The following is a 22,053-nucleotide window of genomic DNA, read 5'->3' on the forward strand; positions in this document are numbered from 1 at the left end:
ATGAACATTTTTGACTGTCTAATAATATATGACTATGTCTAAATCTTCTATAGTGCTTTTCATGAGTAGATCTCCAAGTGCTCTTCAAAGGAGATCCCGCATTTTACAGATAAGGTATAGAAAGGACTTGCCCAGGGTCACTACCAGAACTGGAAAAGAACCGGGGCCTCCTGAGTACCAGGCCAGTCCCTTATTCACTACGGCACACTGCCTCTCCTTTGGCATAAAGTGCTTTGAACTCTACAGAAGAAGAGTGGTTTTATCATTCTGATTCTCAGCGGGGTCTCTGTGACAATCAGGGTCCAGACTCCGCAGAGGGAAAGCAGGGGGTCTGAACCCCAAAGAATAAGTATTGAATCAACTAATTTATAGTAAAATAATATTGTATACAAAGCGTATCAAGTAAGGTATCATATAAAAACTGGTGACACGCTGGTCATGAATATATTTATGTGATGTACGGATGAATGGTGTGTTAAGAGTTATGTTATGTACTGGAAATATGTTCCTACAGTATGTTTGGGGGGCAGAGTTGATAAAGAAGTCTGTCTTACACAAAGGAATGTGCATTTACCTGTCTGGGTCAAGCTTTGTAAGCCCTGGACAATGGCAATACATTTACATATAAGGTAAACAAAGCAATCAAGCTAACAGGAGGTGGAGGAAACAGCGTAGTGAGCACATCGGGGGACAGAGTCTGCACCCCGGGACATCTTCCTGGCTGTCGAGGTCAAGACAATGGACTCTGGGAAATACCAGGGGAGCCAAAAGACATTCTAGTTATCTAGACCCTAGGGGACGGCACCTTCTGATTCTGGGAATGTTGGATCCTCTTACCAGGAAAGGCTGGAGATGCTGTTAGCTTGACGGAAGTGAGCAAGCTGTTTAGACAAAGCCATAGCTTGCTAGGATCAAGTTTTGGGCACTACAAAACATGCTATTTTTGTTTGTTTTTAACCATACCCATTTCTTTTTCTCTTGCTTAGCGTCACTTAAAACACTGTTTTTTATTAATACAGCGTTTTTCTTAGATTTACTGTAACCCATGCAGTACTGTTATATTGATGTAAAGAGTGAGTCTGCAGCTCAACCAATAGGTAGGTGTGGGTACTGTCTCTTTGGAGACAGCAAAACGGAATTATTTCCATAGGTGTCCAGTGAGAGGGACTGGACTCAACAGAGACATGTCTCTGGGGAACTCAGGAACTGGGGGTCCCTGATTGCTACTTGCCAGGCTAGGTGAAGATGGGCACAGTCTCGAGGAGTTTGCTGGTGAAGCACAGACTGGTGTGGCAGGGGGCAGACACACAGTCTAACCTCCAGCAAAGCTCACCCCTTCTGACACAGTGGCTTAAGGCTCTGGGTTTCCTGAACTGAGCATCACAGTATCCTATTACTAAACTTTCAGTCTTTTCCAAGACATGTTCCAGTGCCTTTCCTGGTACATTATGAAACATTATCATAAATAATTCAAAGGAATCCACAAATGGCAAACAGAGACCGAGGACATTTTTATCGCATGATCCTTTGGGTGTCCCCCCGTTTGATTACGAGTGTTCACTTAGATCAACATTTTCAAATCTGGGTGTCAAATTCATCTGCTAGCTCCATATTTAGCTTGATTTGCACAGGTTCTGAGCCCCTGCTGCTCCCAGTGGTTGTGAGTGCTCAGTACTTTTGAGATGCCAAACCACTTTTATTTAGGTTTCTAACCATGGATTTAGGAGCCTAATCTTCAGGCAGCTGCATTTCAAAATGTTATACTTATTCCCTAGCTTTGCAAATTTCAGTCCTTTGCAACGGGCTCCCTTGCCAGGGGTGTGGATTAGCAGGGATGCATAAGCAAGGATTCTAGTGCTATGCGGACAACTTTTACTGCTGCACTTTGACCCAAACTTTCAAGCCACCTAGTCAAGGGCCCTGGTGTGCAAAGATGCTGTGGATCGAGCACACGTGACACACTGGTGGGTAGGTTGCACTAAGATCCCACATTAGAGGCAGGGGAAGCAGTGTAATGCACACATAGAAAGGGTGGTGAATTAGGATTAGAGATGGAACCGAAGTGTGAAGTTCATCTTCAAACCAGGATCTGAACCAGAACTTCCCCAAAGTTCCGGGAGACTGTTTGATCCTGTGGTGCTGGTGTGGACCCATTTCCAGGGAGGATCCTATAAGTTATGGGGAGGAGACCTACTGGATTGCAGAGTCCCCCGGGGCATTACAGAAGGAGGTGACCGATACCCTGCCGAGGTGAGGAACAAGCAGCAGGAACAGAAGAAATGGGAGACCCTGCTTTCCACAGCAACGGAACACAAGGGATGATGAGAAACAGAAGAAAGATACTGTAAAAAGCAGCATTGTTTCCAGGGAACAAGGGCTTTCCATTCCCAGGATTCTGTGCAGCGTCAGGGGCTCTTTAAAGTAGGCAGTGAGGAATCTGCGGGATTGGCAAAGCGGGCGCTTAGCACACCAGAGGGGGAAAAGCAGGAGCCGATTAAAATGCTCCACTGACCTTCCTGGAACCCCTCATCTTGGGGTTTCTTAGCAATCGAGTTCACATGCAGCCCTGTGCCTCAAACACACAGGCTTAACCATTTGCACATGTTCAACAGCAGCTAAGAAGGCCAAACGGTTACGGAGCTGGGAAGCCTCATGTTCGGGAGCTGAGCTCAGAAATGGTGCCCTCTGGAGACCAAAGTCTTCTCGACCGCATGGGCAGGGCTGGAATGCCAGCGAGCAGCACCAGACTGGCAGCTCGGGAAGGGGAAGCAGCAACATGTTCTTCCTTCGGCACCTCCCCTCGAGCGAGTCAAATCCCCCGGATCGCCGAAATCCCAGAAAATGCCACAGCCTGTCACTACCCACCCACAACTGGGTTTTCTGAAAACTCTGCCCTTTCAGATAACAGCCAGAGACAGAGGGTTGGTCCCCGCAGATCTGGCAGTCAGCAGCTGCTGCTGCTGCTATAAACACTGCACCTCTGCATCCAGCTCCACTGATAGAGCAAAGCCAATAAAAACTGAAAAAGGCTGGAGTGGTCCTTTGTTTCCACGGGATGGAAATGCACCGCCTGTTTCTTTTCGGTGCAATGACCACTCTGCTGTTTTCCACCAGCAGGAGCAGTCAGAGTCTGGGGGCCACAGTGTGCGTGCGGACAGAAAGAAGGAGCCTGAGCGATGGACCACCACAAAATTCTAGGCTGTGCCCTAAAGGCGCCCAGAAGGACTAGCCAGGAAAAGAGAGTGGCCTTGTACACTGGCATAGGACTCAGGAGACCTGGGTCCAGCTCCCAGCTCTACCCTGGCCTCCCTGTGTGACCTTGGGCCACTCAGTTTCTGGGATCCCCCATCTGTAAAGTGACAAGCACCTGTCTCATCTACTCAGGCAGTGAACTCTTTGGGGCAGGGTGCATCACTTGTTAGGTGTATGTACAGCACCCAGCCCAGCAGCGCCAGGGTCTTAGGAGGGACCCTCTAGGGGCTATTTGAATACACCTGATAATAGGCTGCTGTAGATCTTTACTGTAGAGCAACAACCAACTGCTAACAAGGGGACCTGTGTGAGGGCCAAAGGGATAATTCAGTATAGGGACGGGCTCAGCAAAGAAGCTACCTGCTGCTGTGGCAGCCAGGCCAGAGCAGAAGGGCCCAGGCCATCAGCTCAGCATTGATTTTAAATGGTGAAGGAAACCCAAACCTCAAGAATTGGCTGCCTGCCCCTTTAAGCTAACAGATACACACCAGACGTGAGTGCTCAGCTGCAGTGTTTAAGCCTGGGTCCTAACCTGGCCCTGGCGTTCTGGGCTAGTGCAGGGAAACTCCTCTTCTGCCCTAGCCCCACTCAGCACTGCCCCTCAGAAGAAGCTGGCAAGCCTTCTTAACTGGCCTGCTACCTCCCTATTGATCAGTGTCTCCTCCTGGCCCTTGTAGGCCCTCAGAGGACTAAGTTTCATTGGTAGCCAGGCTTGAGTGGGTTTTCCTTAAGCAGGGGGATGCCAGGGCACTGATGCCCCCAGGAGAAGGCAGGGGAGGCCTGATAGACCCCTCGCACCCCACCCCGTCTTGTGTTCAAATGGAGGAAAGGAGGAGGAAACTGGGATCCTTTGTCCTGCTTTGGGGGACCAAACACCTGTCCCTACTCAGAGACACTGGAAGCGGCGAAAGGACAGGCCGCTGATCAGGTGCAATGTGCGTGTTGCAGGGTCAGTACAGTTCACAATACATCACAAAGCCCCACCCCCTGCTCCAAACCCATGCAACCCCCGCTGCATTCTGCTGCCAAAGAGATGGAGAAACCTATTTTCTTTCTACCGCTATCACTCCTTCCCTACCTGAACAGGGATCAGGGGCTCCTTGTCGTCAATATCAATGAGGACCTCGTCTCTGGGGGTGAGGCTCACCTCATCTGCAAAGAGAAGAAGAGTGGATCTAACTAGGAAATTGATGCTCCACAGAACACAGAGCCCAGCAGCTTGAGGACCGACATGCTAACTTTATTATCCACTGAGATTCTGTCCATCTGATTCTTTAATGTTTTAATCTACCACCCTGTCACTGAGCAATTGATATACATTTATACACACATTGCCACTGTTTATGTAGGACCTACACTATGTTGTGCTTTGTTACTGTGCAAGTATCAATGGGAGTACCGCTAAAAGTATCTCACAAAACCACCAGCACAAACGGCACTAATTGGCTCCCTTTGATGACAATCTCAAAATTATTCACCAAACAATGAGACTTAACCTGTGGAACTCACTGCCACTAGGTATCATTGAGGCCAAGAGCCCAGCAGGGTTCAAAAAACAGGATTCAGCATTTTTACAGGAATAATGAGCGCATCCACAGTTACATTAACGCAAATAATAGAGAGAGAAACCCTGATGCTCCAGAGTATATCAACCTCTAACTAATAGGGGTCAGGAATAAATTTCCTCTAGGGGCAGGTTATTCTATAACTGTCCACTAAGGGGTTTCTCACATCTTCCTCTGAAATAGCTGGGACTGACCACTGTCAGAGATGTACCTTGGAGTCTGATCCAATCTGGCAATTGCCCTGTTCATAAGTATTATTGCTCCCAACATACTGGTGGAAAATGTAAATCTGTGGCTTGCCCACCACGCACAATGGATCTATCGAGGGTACTTCTCTGGCTCCATCACCTGAGCACCTCTCCATATTTAATGTATTTATCCTCACAATCCCCTGCAAGGAAGGAAAGCGCGATCATCCCACTGTTGCAGATGAGGAACTGAGACACAAAGAGGCATCTCCTCAGCGGACTGATCAGGATTTCTCATTGCCCTTCCCTCTAGCTCTATCTGGCCTCAGACAGACTGAGTCTCCTTCTACGCTGTTCCTGATGAGACCCACCTGCTCTGACTACCAGGGTGAGTCAGCCCTGCACCGACCAAAGCTCGGCATGCTGTCACGGGAGAACGGAGGCACAGAGTTCCAGGCTCAGCGTCCTGTGCTCTGTCCGCTCAACCAGACAGTCTCCTGCTTCCCTCAGTGGTTGAAACAGGGAAGGGAGGAGGACAAAGGAGCAAGCCTCTCCCCTCCAGTACCTGGCTGTTCCTCAGGGGTGTCGGTCTCCTCTCTGTACGGGTTGCAGTAGAACTCCTCAAGGGACTGGATGGTGCACTGACCCACCACGGGCTTTCGGCCAAACTGCCTGTTGTCGATGACTTTGATGATGACAGGAGGGCAGTACAGAGCTTCCTTGGGTAGGCGCTGCAGCGAGGGAAGCACACACTGAGCACTGTGTGGCTGGGGAGAGGGGCAAAGGACAGCTTCCCTGCGTCTGGCAGAAGCACATGGAATAAACCCACGGGCAGACTGGAGCTAAAGCTGGGCTCCTTTATGCTCTCCTCAAGCTCCACCCACAAACCCAAGCCCCACCCACAGTCCCAGAAGGGCTGGGTGTTGCTGTTAACGTGCGCAGCAGATAACCAACCACGTGGTGGTTCAGACTGTCCTCATTAGACACCTGAGTTAACAGTGTGGAGCTGGGCAGAGGCTGTTCACACCCCTCTGAGCCGCTGGGGCAAATGTTGCCTTTAACTGTACCCTGTGCAATGCTGCCAAAGGGGAGTGTACATCAGGGCAAAGTGTCACTCATCGGCTCTCTCTGCAGACAGAGGCAGGCGGGTCACACTGGGAAAACAGGCTAGCAAGACTCTCAGTCTCTCAGAAGAAAACCGATTTAGCAGGGGTCTGAGCACCTCCTGAAAGACACAGAGAGCCCTCAACCTGCCACGTCAGGACCAAGTCCTGCTCCCTTTCAACTCAATGGGCTAAACCCCCACTGATTTTAACAGGAGCAGAAGCAGCCCCTGAGAGTCATGTCAGAGCTCCTCACTAGAGGCTTGGGCCCTGATCCTCTAAGGATCCCCTGGATTTCAGTTGGAATGAGGCACCAGAATAACTCTGAGGGTCTGATTCTTATCAGAACTCACAGCCTCATGTCACTGCATTTTAACCCTGCAGCAAAGGGCTATGGAGCATGGTTAGTATCCACGGTTCCTTGCCTGACATTCAGCAAAGCTATTTCAGCTGCTTACAGGCTGACAAACTTTGGGGTGGAATATGAGTTTACCGCAGAGCTGCATTTCAGAATCACAGACTGGAGTGGTAGGTCATTAGATCCTCTTGCTGATAAACGACAGCAACCCCCCAATCTCCCTATTCTAGGAGCATGCATGAGCCTAAGCAATCAAGGACGGGAATACAGATCTGCCCCCGTCTTGGCTGAGCTTGCTGCAGTCTCCCCCGGGAAGAGGGTGGCCTCATTCCCACTGGGAATGGCTCCGATATTCAGAGCTAAAAGGTGGGCAGCCTGGAAAGCAGACACGCTGGTTAACCCAGTGGAGTGCTGTGGGGCAGCGGGTGCAGCCATAGCTCTGTGAGCCAGGTGGCAGGTGCGCAGCGAGGGAGCCCTCACCACTTCCATGAAGAGCACACAGATGTCGAAGTTGGGGTTCTTCTTGACGTTCTTGATGACGCAGGACTGGACCGTCTGGCCTCCGCACTCCACCTGGAGGCTGGGGGAGGTGATGCTGGCCAGCTGATAGCTCTTCAGGTTCCTCAGCCCCCAGGCCAAGATCTGCAGGATGAAGAGACAAGAGGAGATGAGGAAGGACACCGGGATGAGGGGAGGCGGTGACAGCAGATGACAGATAAGAAGCCAGGCTGAGCCTAGACCTTGTCTACACTGCGTTTTTTGCACTGATATAGCTACACCAGGAACCCCCACGGACCTGATTCTCCTCTCTCTCCAGCTGGGGAAGAGGAGAGTTTAATTCTGAAGGGCTGCCCTGAACACAGAGCGAACTGTCCCCTTTAAGGGTAGTTGTGGCCAAGGGCCAGTTTGCCCTGTTCTAAGGGTTTAAGCCTCTTTGAGGCTAGGTATTCTGGGACTCCTCTTTCTCCCAAAAAGATCACATGGCTAAGCTGAAGCAGGAGGTCCTGCTGGGAAATGAGGTCAGGTGGCAGTCATGTGACAGGACTACATGATAAAAGGGAAGCCCGTGGGCCAGTTGAGGCATTGCTCAGAGGGGGAGGAAGACTTTAAGACTAGGCGCCCTCTCCTGGGAGTACCACTCTTCAGCAGCAGCCCCCCTTTGTAAGCGTCTATGATGCACAGTTGGGCAGGTCAGATTCGATCTAGTCGCGGGCAGCTGTTAGCCAGGATATTCCCCTATTCGCTCCGCCCCACCGAACCGCTCACCTCAATGGCAGTGCGCTGGAGCACTGGTTTGATCCCTTGAGGAACCATGTAAATGTTGGGCTCCCGCTGGGGCGGAGGGTAGGGCAGGTCCGAGTCTGCAGACTGCAGGGGGATATTGAAGGAGAACTTCAGCTCAGGTTGTTACAGACCACAGATCACGCGCCTCCTATCACCGCACTTTCCCCTAGCGCCCATCACCGCACAGGGAACAGATTTCAGAGTCCGCTAGCTCCTAGTCAGAGAGAAGGGCTGATGGGGAGAAATGTCACGTGCAAACCACTTCTCTCCCCCTGCCCCAGTGTCAGGAGCAAACAATAACCTAGTGTTACATGTTGGTTTTTGTTCCCTAGGTCTTTAAAGGGATTGCTTGCCCACCATTGAAATGCAGCCACTTCTGCAGGAAACAACGACATCCATTCTATGCCAGCCATGCTGCCCCACAGTCTAGGACAAGAAAGGAAGACTGAGGGATCCACTGGAACTGCAGTGGGGGGGCAGATTGAGATAGGTCAGCAGTTCTCAAACTGTGGGTCAGGACCTCCAAGTGGGTCATGACCCCCTTTGAATGGGGTTGCCAGAGCTGGCTTAGACTTGCTGGGGCCCAGGGCTGAAGCCTGAGCCCCACTACCCAGGGCCGAAGCCAAAGCCCAAGGGCTTCATCCCTGGGAGGCAAGACTCAGGTTGCAGGCCCCCTGCCTCAGTGGGGCTCAGGCTTTGGCCCCCCACCCAGGGCAATGGGGCTTGGGCAGGCTCAGGCTTCTGTCCCCGCTCCTGGAGTTCTCCAGTAATTTTTGGAGTCAGAAGGGGGTCATGGTGCAATGAAGTTTGAGAACCCCTGAGACAGGTGGAGTGTAATTCCTTGCATTGGAACGAGAGCTGGACACTGGAGCGCTGGTTTCTCCTGACCTTGATCTCAGAGTTCAGAGTCACCAAAAATGGGAATGCAAGCAAAATCTCTAAAAATGCACCCCTCAACTGAGGGCAGTTGGAACTAATTTAGAAGGCCGTGATTCTTTCCAGGCTTCAGTGTTATTGCATTAAGCGGATATATATATTTCAAGTATAGGATTGGGTCAGATTTATATATTTAAAAGTACTACACAGAAATTTTTCTTGGTGGCATATTGGATAGATTGTACACTGAGCTGTGGTTTTCATTGGCAACTGCTGGTGGCTGCCAAATCAAAGCAGCTTGTTAGCTGAAGACTTTGCTCATTCCATTCTGGGGCAGGCAGGATGGTGGGAGCATCTGGCTTTCAACACAGGGCAAATAGTAAATATGTCCCCATCCACCCCTGTCCCTGAGTGTCTTGGGCACATACACGGTCGGCCAGGCTTACAACCTGGAGACATGCAATCTTTTCATGGGCAAAGATCAAGGTCTGCTCCTGAGAAGCACTGAGCACCCTCAACTTTTGAATGGGAGCCGGTGGGTGCTGAGCTCCTCTGGAAATCAAGGCACTTATTTAGGTGCGTGACTTTAAGGTCCCAAGATTTCACCATGAGCCTTCTACAGGTGCAGAAGGTGTAACGTACCCATAGTCGTCAGTGAGGATAGAACCCAGGAACTTCAGTACCTGGCACTCTGACCTCCACCATTTCCAGAGAATCTTCGTTAGCTGTCACTAGGAGAAGGGCTTTTATCCTCGTTGGAACAGTCACTAAGGGGCAGCACGGTAACATGCACCCCAATTCAGGAAATCACCTAAGTACATGATTAACGTTAAGCACCTGCTTAAGTCCATCCTTGTTTAGCTAAGCACATGCTTAATTTTAAGCAGGTGCTTAAGTTGCATTGATTTCAATTGGATTTAAAGATATGCTCACCTGTCCTAAAGCATATGCTTGAAGCTAAGCATCTCGAAAAGAGCTTTGCTGAATCAGACCCTTCCCCCATTAGGTTTTAGTCATCCCTCACTTTGGGAAAGCTCTGGAATGAGATTCCAGTTGTACGGGTAAAGCTGAGGGGTAGAATGGTTAGTGGCTTGACCGTCAGAGGTAGTGAGCATGTGCAGCTCCCATTGAACTCAACAGGAACTACCGCTCCTCTGAAGTTCTGATCAAAAGTGACTTGTCCAGGCTGAACGACAGAGCTGGGAATGGAACCCAGGAGTCCGGATGCCTTGCATCCAATGCAGCACTTTCTCGCCCTGAACCTGAGATGAGAGAAGAAGCCATAAGTGGAAGATTGTGCCAGTGCCTGCCTCACAACAGGAGGAAAAATAATCTAAAGACCCTAGAAGAGTAAAACGAAGAGGACAGTGTTGCCTGCTTATTTGAAAGTAGAGCTGAGCAGCCCGAGAGCAAGCCAGTTACCTGGAACCAGGCAAACTCAGGGGCTTTGGGTGAGTTTATTGAGTTTTCAGATTTTGAACTCAAAATCTGACAGCAAAATTAGGGGAAGGGAAACAAACCCATGAATTAAAGAATAACTGGCTAAGCCCACTGGCAAAGTGGTAGTGCTGGAGTTTGGCAGAGCGGTGCCTGAAATGTCAGTAGGTGAGTGGTGGTAGCCAAGTCCCTAAAAATCCAACAATTCCATCTGGTGAGAACAGGTTTCGCATCCAACACTGTTTGCAAGGGTGAGCCAGCTGCTGAAGCTACAAGCATTTTGACCTTTAACCTCTGTCAGGAGCAGGTGGAGAGAAAAGATCAGTGAGCAGGTCAAGGGTGGGCATCTGGGGAAAGGGGTTACAGAGCCATGGGCAGGGCACAAGCAGTCACCAAACAGAGCTTCCCCTCTTTTCCATCCATCGGAAGAAGCAGGTGTGAAAAGCATCAAGGCAGGATTTGCTGACAGGCTGGGGCAGTTTTAATGCGGGAGATTGCAGGGACTTGACTTTTGCATTGGAACATGCAGCAAAGTCCTATGCAGGAGGAGACGTCTTGGGAAGCAGATGCAGATCAGGCCTGACAGAGACAAGGCAATTTACTTCCCTTTCCGTCAACTCTCCATTGGTGTACAATTGGCCCAAGTTATTTCACTGCAGCTGTAATCAATTTACACCACCAGGGAATCTGGCCCACTGACACCAATGGAGCTACACCAGTTTACACCCATTGGGGATCTGGCCAGTTTACACCAGGTGGGAGTCTGGTCCACTGACTTGGATCGAGCAACTCTGATTTACAGTCGCTGGTGATCTGACCCACAACTCCAATGGCACAATGCCAGGTTACACCAGTTTGGCTCCAGCTCCATCATTATCACCATGGGCCTGGCTCTCCCATAGCCATTGGGAGGCCATTTACACAGGCCATGTGGGTGAGAAAACTCCCCAGAGGAAGGGCCGTGGAGAATTCAGCAGACATGAGTGCTGTCATTGGGTGTTTCACAAGGCGGCTCGGCTGACTGGTCTGGGCAGGCCAGACAGTCTCACCAGTGGGGAAGGAGCCGGTTTCCACACTGGGAAACTCTGTTGGGACTTTGCTTAATCCCCAGCCATGTGCAGAGAGGAACGGGAGGGTCAAGGGTTGGAGACTGAATGGTACCCATTGCAGGAGCCCTTCGTAGAAGAAGGCAGGCGTGCCCAGCTGTGGAGCGCCAATCCCAGAAATGGCCGTGGGGGAGAAAAAGCAAAGAGATGGTTACATTTCCCTGGCAGAGTTCAGTTCAGCGCCTGCAAAGCATGAGGGTAAGTCCCTCTCCTCCAGAGAGGAAGCACCGAGCCCAGGAGTATTTGGCGCTGGGGGAAAGAGCTGGATTGAAAACAGAGCTGGTCAAAACTCTACCATCGGAAAATGCTGATTAGACAGAAGTGAAACATTCTGCAAGAATGGGGCTACCAGTTTCCCTGGCTGGCTGGCTCCCTGGGCTACCAGTTTCCTCACCAGTATTTCCAAAACAGAACCTTGTGGAATTTCTGTTCCAGCTGTTTGGGGGTTTTGTCCTGATTTGGGATGAAAACTCAGAACTTTTCCCAAGATGGAAGTTCTGTTTCCAAGTAGTGCCCTACCCTGCCTTTGAGAGGGGGAGAAGGGAATCTCCACACCCCAGTCAGCTCTTTGGCCTGTCTGCCGAGGCTGCTGAAAAAGGAAACCAAGAGTGGTGATGTGGGCACCGGCACAGTTTCATCCCTGGTGCAAGCAGGTGCAGCTGTTCAGCCCAGCAGAGTTGCATATGCTTGCACTGGGGCTGAATAGAGCCACGTGAAAATGCAACCCACTCTAGTGTGGGGTAACCAGGAGGTTACCCCATACTACAAAAAGCGAACCCAGGACCTAGGGATCCAATGGCATGAACTTTGATTGACTAAGTAACAGGATCAGGTCTTGTTAATTGAGGCATGCATAACTCTAACTCCTTTTGCAACTAGAGATGGGCCCAAACCAGATCTAAAGATCACCCAGACTTTTGGGGAAAGTCCTGATCCAGGCCTGATCTCTATAATGGGCCAGAACCAAATCACCAGACCCAGGGACACCCATGTTTTGGAACAGTTATGATTTGGGACCAAGCTGTGTGTCTGGCCTTAATTGCTGCAGCGGGTCGAAGGCAGCCCAACAGACCCAAACACTCCACATCTTGGGGATTGTCGATCTAAACTTCACAGCTTGAACTGCTCTCCAGCTACCACCATCTTGCAACTTCCCAAACCCCTCGCACCTGTCAGCACCTCACTAAGGATGGAATTCACCCCAGGGCAGGTGCCCAGCACAAAGCCCAGGCATCACTTAGGACCCACTTAAGCCTTAAGGGTGCAGAGGCATCACGCCAGTCCTCTGCACCAGAGTGAATTTCACCCTACTTGCCTTGCTGTTAGAAAACTGTCCCAGATCAGGCACAAAATCCACATACCTATCTTTCCTCGGGTGACTAATAGAAGTAAAAAGCTAATGCTATTCATTGGGCTCACCCATCAAAACGATCGCTTGCCCCCGTTGGGCAGAATTTCATATAAAATCATAACTAAATATATGGGGAAGAGACGAACAACTTTGCAGACACAGTAAGCTCACCTCATCCAGACTGGTGGACAGCTCGCTCTGGAGGAGGAAGAGAGAAAGGACATTAAAATATCATTATCTAACACACTCACACATGCACGCTCTGCACCGCAGGAAACATCCTGCAGCTGTTTGGAAATAAGCCCCTTTATGAAAGTAATGCTGATGTCATGGCTCAGGGCAATACAGGCAACGATGCATCTGAGAGCCAGTCGCTCTTACAGCTAGCTGCCTAGCGTAATGCACGTGTAACAGGGTGGCTTGGTTTTAAGGGCTGGAGGGCCTGGGCCAGCCAACCCTGATTACAAAGGAAACACACCTGGGTCGGATCAGGGGCTTCCTTATAAAGAGCAGCAGGACAGCGTGGGCTCTGGCTGCCCGGGAGAGGAAGTCAAGGCTAGCGCTCCAGCCAGAAAAGGCAGGGACTGGCTGCTTTGGGTGGAGCAGATCCGGGCAGAGCTAGGGCTCTGTGTGCAGCAGAAGCACCAGCGCTGAGTGTAACCCTTCGTGTTACGGTTAGGGACTTTGATTGGCATGCTGAGGATTACGTGAACCATTTCTGTTATTAAACCAGCCTGAGGTGGGGGTGCTCTGAGCCAGAAGAGAGACTGTGTGGAGTTCCTACAGGGTTCACAAAAGGAGGCTAACAGGGGTAGGGTGCCTGGCCACAAGGTCTCTGTGGTGCCCTGCTACCAATTTCACAGGTGATTAAAACATTCTGCTCCTGGGGTCCAATTTATTGCGTCCTTACCTACTGGCCATCTCGCCCCTAGCTCAGTCCCTCTCTCCCTTTAGGTAAGGAGTCCACAGGCCCCCAGCTGTTAGTAAGCTGTCCTACTGCACAAGGCCAGTGCAGCTGTGGGATTCCTAGAGAGGGCAGGAGGGCCATGGACGGGTCTCAGAGCTGAAGAGAGAGGTGACCCCATACATGTAGAGCACGGCCATCATTCGCTGATATTTTATCTGCTCAGAATAGAGCTGGTACAAAAAAAATTCATTTGAATATTTGTCCAATGAAAACTTGCCTTTTTCACAACTCATAACTTTGTGAAAAGTTTTAATTTCCCTGAACTAGTTCATTTTCTCATCAAAAATGAAATCTCCGCATTTCAAACACGTAACTTTTTTCTATGTGTCCCTTTCTCCCACTTTTCCCCTTATTTCTTTTCACCTCTGAGCACCATAGAATGAATATTGAGGGTCTCAGGGGTTTTTGTAGGGCTGTCAATCGCAGTTAATTCACACGATTAACTTAAAATTATTAATCATGATTTTAAAAAATTAATCGCAGTTTTAACCACTGTTAAACAATAGAATACCAATTGAAATTTATAATATATTTTGGATGTTTTTCTACATTTTAAAATATATTTATTTCAATTACAACACAGAATACAAAGTGTACAGTGCTCACTTTATATTATTTTTATTACAAATATTTGCACTGTAAAAATGATAAACAAAAGAAATAGTATTTTTCAATTCACCTCATAAAAGTACTGTAGTGCAATCTCTATCATGAAAGTGTAACTTACAAATGTAGAATTTTTTTTGTTACATAACTGCACTCAAAAACAAAACAATGTAAAACTTTAGAGCCCACAAGTCCACTCAGTCCTACTTCTTGTTCAGCCAATCGCTCAGTCAAACAAGTTTGTTTACTTTTACAGGAGATAATGTTGCCCGCTTCTTATTTACAATGTCACCAGAAAGTGAGAACAGGCATTTGTGTGGCACTTTTGTAACCAGCATTGCAAGATATTTACGAGCCAGAAATTCTAAACATTCGTATGCCCCTTCAAGCTTCAGCCACCACTCCGGAGGACATGCTTCCATGATGACGACGTTCATTAAAAAAAAAGTGTGTTAATTAAATTTGTGACTGAACATGGGGGGAAATTGTATGTCCCCTGATTTGTTATACCAGTCTCGGATGCTGACCCAGCACATGTGGTTCATTTTAAGAACATTTTCACTGCAGATCTGACAAAATGCAAAGAAGGTACTAATGTGAGATTTCTAAAAATAGCTACAGCACTCGACCCAAGGTTTAAGAATCTGAAGTGCCTTCCAAAATCTGAGAGGGACGAGGTGTGGAGCATGCTTTCAGAAGTCTTAAAAGAGCAACACACTGATGCGGAAACTACAGAATCTGAACCACCAGTAAAGAAAATCAACCTTCAGCTGGTGGCAGAAGATAATGAAAGCCAACATGCGTCGGTCTGCACTGCTTTGGATCATTATTGAGCAGAACCCATCATCAGCATAGAAGCATGTCCTCTGGAACGGTGGTCAAAGCATGAAGGGACATATGAATCCTTAGCACATCTAGCATATAAATATCTTGTGACACCGGCTACAACAGTGCCATGTGAATGCCTGTTCTCACTTTCAGGTGACATTGTAAACAAGCAGCGGGCAGCATTATTTCCTGCGACTGTAAACAAACTTGTTCGTCTGAGCAACTGGCTGAACAAGAAGTAGGACTGAGTGAATTAAAGTTTTACATTGTTTTATTTTTGAGTGCAGTTATTTTTTTGTATATAATTCTACATTTGTAAATTCAACTTTCATGATAACGACATTGCACTACAGTACTTATATTGGGTGAATTGAAAAATACTAATTCTTTTGTTTCTTTTCTACAGTGAAAATATTTGTAATAAAAATAAATACAAAGTAAGCACTGTGCACTTTGTATTCTGTGTTGTAATTGAAATCAATATATTTGAAAATGTAGAAAACATCCACAAATATTTAAATTAATGGTATTCTATTATCATTTAACAGCCTGATTAATCATGCAATTAATCATGATTAATTTTTTTAATCACTTGACAGCCCTAGTTTTCTTTTTCCACTCTAACTTTTTCAAAATTTCCTCAACTTTAGAAAAGCTACAAAATAGCCAACGGAAAAAGGAAACACTGTCATTCTGCTACTCCTCTACCTTTTCAAAGTTGGAGAAGTTTTGAAGCTTTACAAGTGGCAGAGTTAGTTTCATTTTTTCCTTTTGCTGCTCTGTAACTTTACAAAAAGTGGAGAAGTTTTTAACAATTTTAGAGTAGCAAAATGAGAAGTTGAGGGGGTGGGGTGGAACTAACAATTTAGGGGAAAATAAAATCCTGGACATCATGTATTTAATTGCACTTAGTGGCAAGGAAAAAAAAAGATGGGAAGGAGTTAAATGAAGATTCAAAGTTTTGAAAATTTACCAAAAAAGTCAGAAAAATGACAACTTGCTCTGTTTCAAACCTCATGAAATGGAACCAACTTTGAAATTTCAAATTTTTCCAAAAGCATTTGTTCATTTTTTGGCTAGCTCTCCTGTGTAGCATCGGGGGCATGAGACACATTACGCCTGTATCTGTTTTCAGGGTGAAACCTGGCTGTCCATGCTCAGACTATGAAAACATTCCATGTAGCTTCACCAGGCCTCCTCCATCCCAAGCCCCCTCTTGCCAACTTGTTCCCTGCCAACCAGCTGCTTCCACACCCCAGCCAGCACTGCCTGTCCGGGATGGGGGACCGCACTTGCTACCCCTTCCTCTCCATCCCACAGGTAGCATCACAGGGGCCTCCCCTCCAGCACATCTGCCATGGAGGGGAAGAGAGAAGTCAGGCCAAGCGTACCCTGGCACTGAGAGCGGGAAGGGGGTGGGAAGGGCAGGAAAGGCTGTGGGTGGAGCGGAAAGGAGAGGCTGCAGTGGGGAAGGGATCAGGTAGGAGGATGGCGGAAGAAGGGGCGGGTGTAGCAGGAGTGTATAAAGGGCACAGAGGATGGTGGGTGGGTGAGGATGCCAGTGGGGGCAGGAGCAGCAGGTGGTAGGTAGGGTAGATGGAGCCTGCCAGGCCAAGGAGGGAGTGAAAGGCAGCTGTGCTGATGGGGATGCCACAACCCTTTGATCTGGGGGCAGTGCTGTGGCGCCATTAACATGGCGTGTTGCGATGAAAGGGTTAAACCCAGCCATCGCTAGAACCCGTGGGGCCCGGGCTGCAGAGGCCAGCAGCTGGCAGACAGAGAGCAGGAACCTCTCAGGCATCTCTCAGAGACATACACCACCGCTCTGGGGACGGCTCACAGGGCTCCAAGCCTGGGGGCTGAGCTCCACAGTAAAGGGAATGTCAGCAGTGAAATCAATCTGAGCAGGACGGATCACAGGAGCCTGACTCAGGCAAAGCTCCCAGGACGTTAATGGGAGTTTGCTAGAGCTGGGGCTTGGGGATCTGGACCATTGGGGGAGTGTTTCAGGCCCTCAGAGTTGTCACTGTGATGCAAGCATTACCTCGAAGCCAGGGAGATGGTGAACAGCTGGCTGTGGAGAGCAAAACACAAACCGTCAGTGGATGATCCCTGCATTGTCACCAGAGAGCCCCTGCTCTCTTATCTGCGAGAACATTCACACCCTCACAGCCAGGTCCTGCTCCCAGCAACGCCAACTGACTTCCCAGGCCTCTGGGGACCTATGGTAAGGCCACATCCCTGGGCGGGTCATTGTTTGTGGGGACTGAACGTGGGACGGCCAGATCAGAGTGCACGAGTCTCTACTGGCTGAGCTACAAAAGCTGGCTCTGTTAAGGTCAAGCCTTTAGAGACTCATATGCACCTACGTGGTCCGGCCGCTGTGTAAGCATGGGCTGCGCTATCACAGATACCTGCCTTATCTCTGGAGACGTTAACGCATGGCAAGGCCAATGAGTGTCAAATTCAGTGTCCTCCATCAGCCCCACACAACCATCCCCCAACCAATTCCCTCTTCCTCTCCTGGCAGCCACTCACCCACGCTGTTCTTTCCGGCCAGAAATGTTACCTTGGCGCTTGCCAAGGTCAATAGCTCTCGCTGGCCAGCTGGCTCGGGGTGCCCACGCACTGGGCAGCCTGTCTCGTTCCCCAAGGTGTTTTTCCCTACCGCACAGCTCCTCCTTGCTTCTTCCACTGTCTGCCACGCATGAGCCTACCCTATGTGGGAGGTGCCCTGTACCCACCCACAGCCCCAAGCTACTGGTAATGAGGACATCACAAGTGCAGACCCCGAGGTCTAGAACAGCAGGGCCTGAATGTCCCGCGTCTCCCGCTTAGATCCTGGAGCAGGAGGGAGCGAGAAGCAGCAGGGGGAGGGAGGAGGGAACTCAATGAGCGACCTTAACATTTCCTGGGGAAGCAGCCACTTCCCTCGCCTTCCATCCCACGCACTCTCCCTGGCACTGGGACAATCTGGGGAGCAGCCAAACCCGGGTGAGTGGAACAGCACATGGAGGTGAAGACGGCGCGGGGGCGGCCTGCGCATGGTGGGGGGTAAGATAAGCACGTATGAGGCCAAAGAAGAGTCTCTCCCAACTGGTCTGGGGCCAAAGACCAGTCGCTTTCCCATCAGCTTGTTAAAGGAGAGACACTTGACTTGGACGCTTGCTGCTCAGCCTGCTCTTCCCATCTCTACATACAAACCCTCCAGAAGCTCATTCTAGGCTCCCAGGGTGAGCCCTGCAACTGTGGGGAGGATCCACTGTGTTCTCCATGCAGCACAACGGAGCCGAATCCCAGCTCAGCCCTAGCTCTAGAGCTGCGAGCAACGCCTCCACAGTCTGAGCTGGACTCTTCCAGAGTCAGAGAGACTGAGGTAGGGGCACCGGGCAGCCAATGCTCTGGTTTCGCAAAAGCCGAATGAAGGAACCGCTGGCCTCAAATGGCAGGAAGTGCCTCCCTTCAGGTGGCTGCTGCGCTAGACAGCAGCAGCCCTGCCTAAATGTGGCAGCCAAGACGGGAAAGGAACCACTGAGACGACCCGTGCCCTTGGAATATCCTGCATCTGTTAAAGCTGGTTGCAGGCAACTGGAGAGCTATTTTAGCCAGCAAACTGGCCCGTGTGGACTGGCCCATATTGGTTCCCAGCCCCTGCACGCTCGAAGCTTGACCCTGCTAAGCACCCATAGATTCCAATGAGATCTGGTCTCATAATTCCAGGGGAAGTCCTTTCCAGGCCTCACCTTCTCTCTCTGAATCAGTTCAAAGGCGGCGAGCAGCTCTCCTGCACTTCGATTCCCCCTAGTGATAGGGTGCCAGGACAGCCTCGGGGAGCGCTCCAAGCTGGGTTTGCAAATGCAGCGGCCCATGAACTCGTCCGCACCCTGAAAGCAACACACTAGCTGTCATGGAGGTCGCGGAGGCCTCGCTCATAGTCCTACTTCTTGGCTTAGGTGGCTACCCCGCACCGGTCTCACTTGCTATGGCTAACCCCTTTCATTCCAACATTGGGAGTCAGGGCAAAACATTCGTGAGATTGGGTTAAAAATCGTGAGATTTTTAAAAATCGTAAATTTGGGGGCTTTTAAATTTGCCTTCTGGCTTTGGAGCCTTTAGGGGTCATGTTTTTAAGCTTCTCTCTGTAACCATCATGGCTAGAAACTTACATTTTTTAAATGAAAGGTGAAATTCTCACAGAAGCACCTGACTCCAGGAGCTGGCACTTTGAGTAAAATATCACCCACTATCAGCAATGTGCAATAAAATCACAGGAGTTGGCCTGTTAAACTGTCTGCAGGAACTCCCAAGCTAGAAAGTCCATGACCATGGGAACGTGAATGACATTTAGGCTTTGAAAGGGTTTTCTCCCAACATTATTTTGTGGGGGAGTGGAGAGGGAGTGGGTTTCAGGAAGTAAGAAGCGGCAGTGCTGGGCAGTTTTTATGATCTGTATTACAGTAGCACCTAGAGGCCTTAATCAGGAGCAGGGGACACCAATTGCGCTAGGTGCTGTACAAATATAATACAAAAGACAGTCCCTGCCCCTAAAGAGCTTCAGCCCAAATCCTGAAAGGTATTACAATGGAAGTTAAGAGCATCTGGGCCTTCCAGCTTTAACAGCGAGAAGATGTGAGCAGGGTATAGAACACAAAACAGCGAGAGAAGGGTCACAACAGTTGGAACACAAGGCAGCAATTATTAGTAATATTTAGGCCATGCCAAGAGGCTCTAGCTGAACTCAGGGCCCAACTGTGCAAGGTGCTGTGCAAACACCTAGTGAGAGAAAGTCCTTGCCCCCAAAGAGCTTCAGATCTAAACAAAAATAAGGGTGAGAGAAATTAAAAAACCACAATCCCCACTTTGCACAAGGGGCAATAGGGCAAAGAGCACAACGTGCCCAAGGTCACCAGGAACCACATCTCCTGATCCCCAGTCCAGCACGCTAACCACGGACCCAGCCCCCACCCTCGAAGAGCTGCAGAGAGATGAGTAGGAGGCCGCCCTAGCAAAGTACGTCATTGCCCATGAAACATTACAGAAAGAGCGAGTCTCTGGCTGACAGCACACGCAGGTGCAGATGGACAGAATAACCCATCACTCAGGCCTAGTCAAACACGTACACCTGGGCCCTACTTCCTCATATGGCTCCGGGCTCCATCATGACAGAGAGACAGCCAGGCCAAATTAGAGCGAGTGGCGTTGTGACCCGGAGCATGTGGTCACAGCGCCACTCAAGTTTGGCTCCATTATGACAGGGGTGGTCGGGCCAAATCGGGGGGCCCCTCAAATTTGGGCCCAAGGCACATGCCTAGTTTGCCTACGCCTTAATCCAGCCCTGCAGATAGGTCCGCACGGTGCATGATAATGCTTACATAGGTGTCGTGGTCGTAAATCTCCACAATGATGTTGGGGGGGACGTCGGCAACGTTCTGGGGATCCCCGAAGATCTCGACCTCGTAGAAGATGAGAGTCTGGTCCCAGGTGGGATTCAAGGTGTTCTTCACCACCACCGTCTTCTGGCTTTGGTGGAGGAAGGAGACGGTGGCGTACGGATCTGCAGCGAAGGGAGGTGGGGAGTTAGGGAAGTCACAGGAGTGTATAAACAGGGCTATGTCTGTCCATACTGGAAACAGGAATGGGAGGAAAGGGCAATACGAGGTTCAACATGCAGCAAAATCCGTGATGAGCCACTGAGTACTACAGTCTTCTAGAAAGCCCTAGGCTGCTCCCTTCTCTCCTGGCTCCACAATGGCCAAAACGCTGCTGTCCAAGGATCTACTGTATATACTGTAGCACTAGCGCCTCTCACCCAAGGCTCTGACAGGACTTTACAGGCACTGAGAACTAACCTGAGGCAGCATAGCCCAGCCCAGGGGGTAGGGCACCTGACCAGGCGTCAGGAGACCTGGGCTCTTCCCAGCTCTGCTGCTCACATGAACCTGGGCAAGTCACCACTCTGTGCCTCAGTTTCCCCATCTGTCATGATGGTCACCTTCTTTAGTAAGGTTTCAGAGTAGCAGCCGTGTTAGTCTGTATCCGCAAAAAGAAAAGGGGGACTTGTGGCACCTTAGAGACTCACCAATTTATTTGAGCACGAGCTTTCGTGAGCTACAGCTCACTTCATCGGATGCATGCAGTGGAAAATGTAGCTCATGAAAGCTTATGCTCAAATAAACCTGTGAGTCTCTAAGGTGCCACAAGTCCCCCTTTTCTTCTTTAGTAAGGTGCTTTGAGCTCTATGGATGCAAAGTGCTAGGGGATGCTATTATCTAGCTCCAGCGGCTTAATGGCTCTAAGAGTGGCTGCCTATGCTAGGAAGTGCGGGTTCAGGTCCCAGCGGGGTGAGGAGGTTATTAGCAGCTGGTCTGCCGGCGCAGATGTGCGGCTTGGGATGAGGCCCTGGGCTGGCAGAAGTAAAGACAACGCCTGTGTTATGTGGAAGCTCAGAAGACCCTAAGGTTCCCTTCTGGCCCTAAAATTGACAAGACATTAATGCTGGCTATGAAGCTAGAGGTTGTTCTACGTCTCTCCTCCAGTACATCAGGGCTTATAACCCTTTAACAAAGTGGTGAGTCAGACTGCAGCCGCCACGTGGGTAAGCAGAACAGTCACTAGCTCCCGCGTGGATATGGAGGGGAACACGTGTCTCACTGAGACTGGGTAAATTGGCATAGGCTAAGATGAAGGCAGTTCTGCCTTCATTGCTGGGTGGCTGGCCAGCAGCAGCCACTCTCCAGCCGCCCAGGTCTGAAGGCAGGGCCACCGCCAGCAGCAGTGCAGAAGTGAGGGTGGCATGGCATAGTTACTTAGCTCTGGAAGGATCTGCACTGATGCTGCAAAAGCTATGTCCAGTACCAAGAGTGGTGGTGTGGGGGTTGTCACAGCCTGAAATATTTTCAAAAGGAGGCCCAGCAAAAAAAGTTTGAATTCCCCAGGCTAAGCTCCTAGACTTTCAGAGCACTGACTTTCTTCTTGGAATGGGCCCCAAAAAGGGGCAGAAGATACCTCGGCTGAGCATGCAGGCAACAGACCCTCTAGCATACGGCCTCACCCCTTTTGCCTAGTGAAGACAAGTCCCACTGTAACCTGCACCCTTAGCTTGCTGGATTGGGAGAAGGAGCTAAGGAGTGCC

General features: G+C 49.8%; 1 protein-coding gene across 1 annotated transcript in view; it reads right to left on the reverse strand.

The window, feature by feature from the left end:
• DYSF (dysferlin) overlaps nucleotides 1–22,053 on the reverse strand; it is a 303,950-nt gene that overhangs the window by 91,472 nt on the left and 190,425 nt on the right. Inside the window, exons 33-41 of the mRNA XM_074951962.1 lie at nucleotides 20,294–20,475; nucleotides 18,665–18,805; nucleotides 16,966–16,995; nucleotides 12,692–12,718; nucleotides 11,225–11,266; nucleotides 7,733–7,834; nucleotides 6,947–7,108; nucleotides 5,571–5,736; nucleotides 4,331–4,404 (exon numbers count right to left, since the gene is read on the reverse strand). Of these exons, the coding sequence (XP_074808063.1) occupies nucleotides 4,331–4,404; nucleotides 5,571–5,736; nucleotides 6,947–7,108; nucleotides 7,733–7,834; nucleotides 11,225–11,266; nucleotides 12,692–12,718; nucleotides 16,966–16,995; nucleotides 18,665–18,805; nucleotides 20,294–20,475 (926 nt within the window). The remainder of the gene's footprint in view (nucleotides 1–4,330; nucleotides 4,405–5,570; nucleotides 5,737–6,946; nucleotides 7,109–7,732; nucleotides 7,835–11,224; nucleotides 11,267–12,691; nucleotides 12,719–16,965; nucleotides 16,996–18,664; nucleotides 18,806–20,293; nucleotides 20,476–22,053) is intronic.

This window comes from Natator depressus, chromosome 4 (assembly GCF_965152275.1).
Source record: "Natator depressus isolate rNatDep1 chromosome 4, rNatDep2.hap1, whole genome shotgun sequence".
Taxonomy (NCBI): Eukaryota; Metazoa; Chordata; order Testudines; family Cheloniidae; genus Natator; species Natator depressus.